Below are 3,247 nucleotides of genomic sequence, written 5' to 3' on the forward strand. Positions count from 1 at the left end.
TAATTAAGAAAGAACCGTTTACGTTTAAATCTCTAGGTCAATTCCTAGGTCAATTATCCTGTCTTAATTGAGCTCAAAGAGGTCTGGGTTATCTCACCTGAAACTACGATCTCCACAGGGACACTGGGGTGTGACAACAGGTGAGGGGAGGAGCTTTGGGAACCAAAGCATACATAGGAACCCCTAAGAGCTGAGGACACAGCACTCATGGAGAATTCTGACTGATTTTGAAACTGTGATTTTTGATAAAAATAGGGATGGGCTGCAACTTCCTTGAACAGAAGGAAACTATCCACGGGGATTGATGATTGACACTGCAGGGTCAAATTCTCTTCTAAGGAAACAGTAGTGCCTGGATGCACAGAGAGATTTGGTATAACTGCAGGGTATCATAAAGCAATGAAAATTAGTGAGTGAAGGACTGCAGGGATTGGTCTGAGTCCCCCTTTCAGAACCTAGTCTCCCCATATTTTAACAGACTGTGCACTCCCTTGTCCTGAGACCTATTCCTCTGTGAGATATTCATCATCATCTTGATGATGAGTGCCAGGTCTCCTCCCAGCTAAGCCTGCACTAAAATCCTCACCTGTGATCAGGATGTCCAGAGGATCATCACTGGAGGCTGACCACTTAGAGGAGTAACTGTGTGCACCAAGGCATCTATACTGACCAACATTAGAGGAATTCACAGAGCCTAAGGTGAAATTGGGGTGAAAATGTCCATCCTGAGACTGATGGACAGAGACCTGGTTAAGGTCACTTTCCCTGTTCTTAAACAGAGCAAATCTGTCATAACTTATCTCAGAGGAACACTTGAGGATCGGGTTCTCTCCAGGGGCCAGTACAGGGCCTTTAAGGATCAGTAGGAAGGGATTATTTGACAGTCCTATAAGCAGAAGACTCAGGAAGCCGTTCAGTTGGATCTTTCTATACATTCCACATCCCATCCTTCCCTGACAGTGCTGTGGACATTCATACTCTGGGCCTTAGCACTCAACAGTTTCCTTTAGCCACCATGGCTTTAAACCTTCCTTGAGGCAGCACAACGTATGACAAAGGGTTTCTGGTGCCAAAAGTTGAGTAAATGAGACTTCCTCACCTGAAACATGTATCTCCAAAGGGTCACTGGCCTCTGAACACACAAGCGAGGTATTTGTATAGTATCCATAACATCTGAAGGGCCCACTCGTTCTGGAGGCCAAGGTGATCTCAGGAAACAGAGCTAGGGACTGTCCAGTGTCTATAAACTGTGCCTTTTGGGACCTGGAGAAATTTTGATCTACTCCAGTCAAAATGAACCAATCACATCCTTTAGATGAGACACACTTAAGGTTCACATTCCCACCTGGAGTCACCACAGGGCTGGGTAAAGCTGACAGAGTAGGTTTACCATGGTGAACACCTAGGAGAGGAAGAGGCAGCCTGTTTAATGAAAGACAGCCCATAATGTCTCCAGCAGAAAAGCTGAGGAAGCACACCTATGGAAGATAATTTCCTGAGGATAGAGGCAAAGATTGTGACACTTAGTGACCTCTCACCTGTCACCACCAGCTCCAGGGTATCACTGTGCTCTGTCCAGCCAGCAAAGTTGTATGAGTAATAGTTGTATCGCCCTGCATTCAGTCCAGTAACAGATGGGATCGAGAATTGTGCCTTATTGTTGTGGTCTATTTAGGTTTGTGTGTAACTGGGTTCTGGGCTTCCTTCTTTATATATCACATACATAAGGCTTTCTAGGGTGCCTTCACACCAGATTGTAACAGGACTCTCTGAGGTGATCACAGAGCCTGGAAGAGCCCTGATAGTGGGTTTGTGAAGGGTCCCTGAAAAGAAGCAAGAAAAATAGAAACATCTTTTTAAAGACAGTTGCACAGAAAAGGTCACAATTGGAAATGGCACTTAAGCTGATATATAACAGCGGAATGTCACATAAAGACCTGCCTTGTCCCTTGACCCATTAGGTCCACTGTTATTATCCAGACAGATTTCTGCACCTCAAGTCCAGCTGTATCACACATTCTATGACACTAGATTAAATTGTCCTAACTCTCGATCACCCACCCCACACACATGAACTCCTTTCCTGGGATCCTTTATCTCTTGTAATATTCAAAGTAGAGGCTGGAGCTTACTTGCCTGAGACCAGGAGCTCTAGGTCATTACTAGGAACTGACCACAGCTGGGAACTACTCCAGTAAAAGCCATAGCATGTAAATCTCCACCTCTGGTTGTGGGTCACAGGACCCACTGTGAAACAAGCTCCTGATAGCTTAGCGTATATATCATGTGAGGGCACAGGCTGGGAGAACTTCTCATTATCCTTCACTAGAATGAAGCTGTTATATGCCTGTTGAGAGACACACTGAAGAGTCACATACCCTCCTTAGGTCACCACAGGACTCAACATGGCTGACAGGGTGACATTAATAGGATGGACTCCTAGGAGTGAAGAGGAAGCCTGTTAAGTGGAAACAGAAGGTAAACAGTGCCCCCTTCTCAGAATTGAGGAGGAGACACAACAGTGAGCATTCGCAGGGATACAGAAGTGCCCTCTCACCTGTCACAACCAGCTCCAGCATGTCACTGCGTTCTGACCAACCTGCAGAGTTGTAAGAGTAACAGCGATATTTTCCTGCATGATGCTTTTCCATGGATGCTATTGAGAACATGGCCTTGGTACCAGGTTCTTTTGGAGTTTGACTGTCCCAGGGTTCTGGGCTTCCTTCTTTATAGAGGAAATACATTGGTTGCTTTCCCTAGGTCCCCTCACACAAGATGGTCACATTATTCCCTGACGTAATCACAGATCCTGGCTCAGCCCTCAAAGTGGGTTTCTTCAGTCTTCCTACAAGGAAGTAGAAGAGAAAGATGTGGGGCCAATCAAACAGTTTCAGAGTAAATATCAAACTTGCTCCTGATATTGAACTTTATCCCTAAAATAAAAAAGAACCAATAATGTCATGGGAAGACACATCATTCTCCTGACTCTCTGAGGTTCCATTCTTATTATGCCCTCCCCTCATTTTCTATACAGTGACTCTCATAGTTTGTATACTGTGTCAACCGACTCATGAATCCTAAATCCTCAAACACATGACACACCACGGTCTCCAGTGGAAACCTGTGTCTAGTAGAATATGATTCTAGAGAGCGTGAGGTGCCCTGACCTAAGATCGGAAGTTGCAAAACGTCACTCTCTTCTTACCACACCTGAGAATTACTTGTGTAATAGCCATAGCATCTGAAC

General features: G+C 45.1%; 1 protein-coding gene across 1 annotated transcript; it reads right to left on the minus strand.

Moving 5' to 3' along the window:
* Nucleotides 1-53: 53 nt before the first annotated feature.
* Nucleotides 54-2,651, minus strand: LOC101986743 (leukocyte immunoglobulin-like receptor subfamily B member 3). Its single transcript, XM_026778468.1, has 5 exons — nt 2,558-2,651; nt 2,137-2,382; nt 1,539-1,613; nt 587-886; nt 54-379 (listed from the first exon to the last, which is right to left on the minus strand). The coding sequence occupies exons 1-5, from the start codon at nt 2,649-2,651 to the stop codon at nt 54-56; spliced, it is 1,041 nt and encodes a 346-aa protein (XP_026634269.1).
* Between the last annotated feature and the right edge of the window lie 596 nt (nt 2,652-3,247).

Source organism: Microtus ochrogaster, unplaced genomic scaffold, assembly GCF_000317375.1.
Source record: "Microtus ochrogaster isolate Prairie Vole_2 unplaced genomic scaffold, MicOch1.0 UNK171, whole genome shotgun sequence".
Taxonomy (NCBI): domain Eukaryota; kingdom Metazoa; phylum Chordata; class Mammalia; order Rodentia; family Cricetidae; genus Microtus; species Microtus ochrogaster.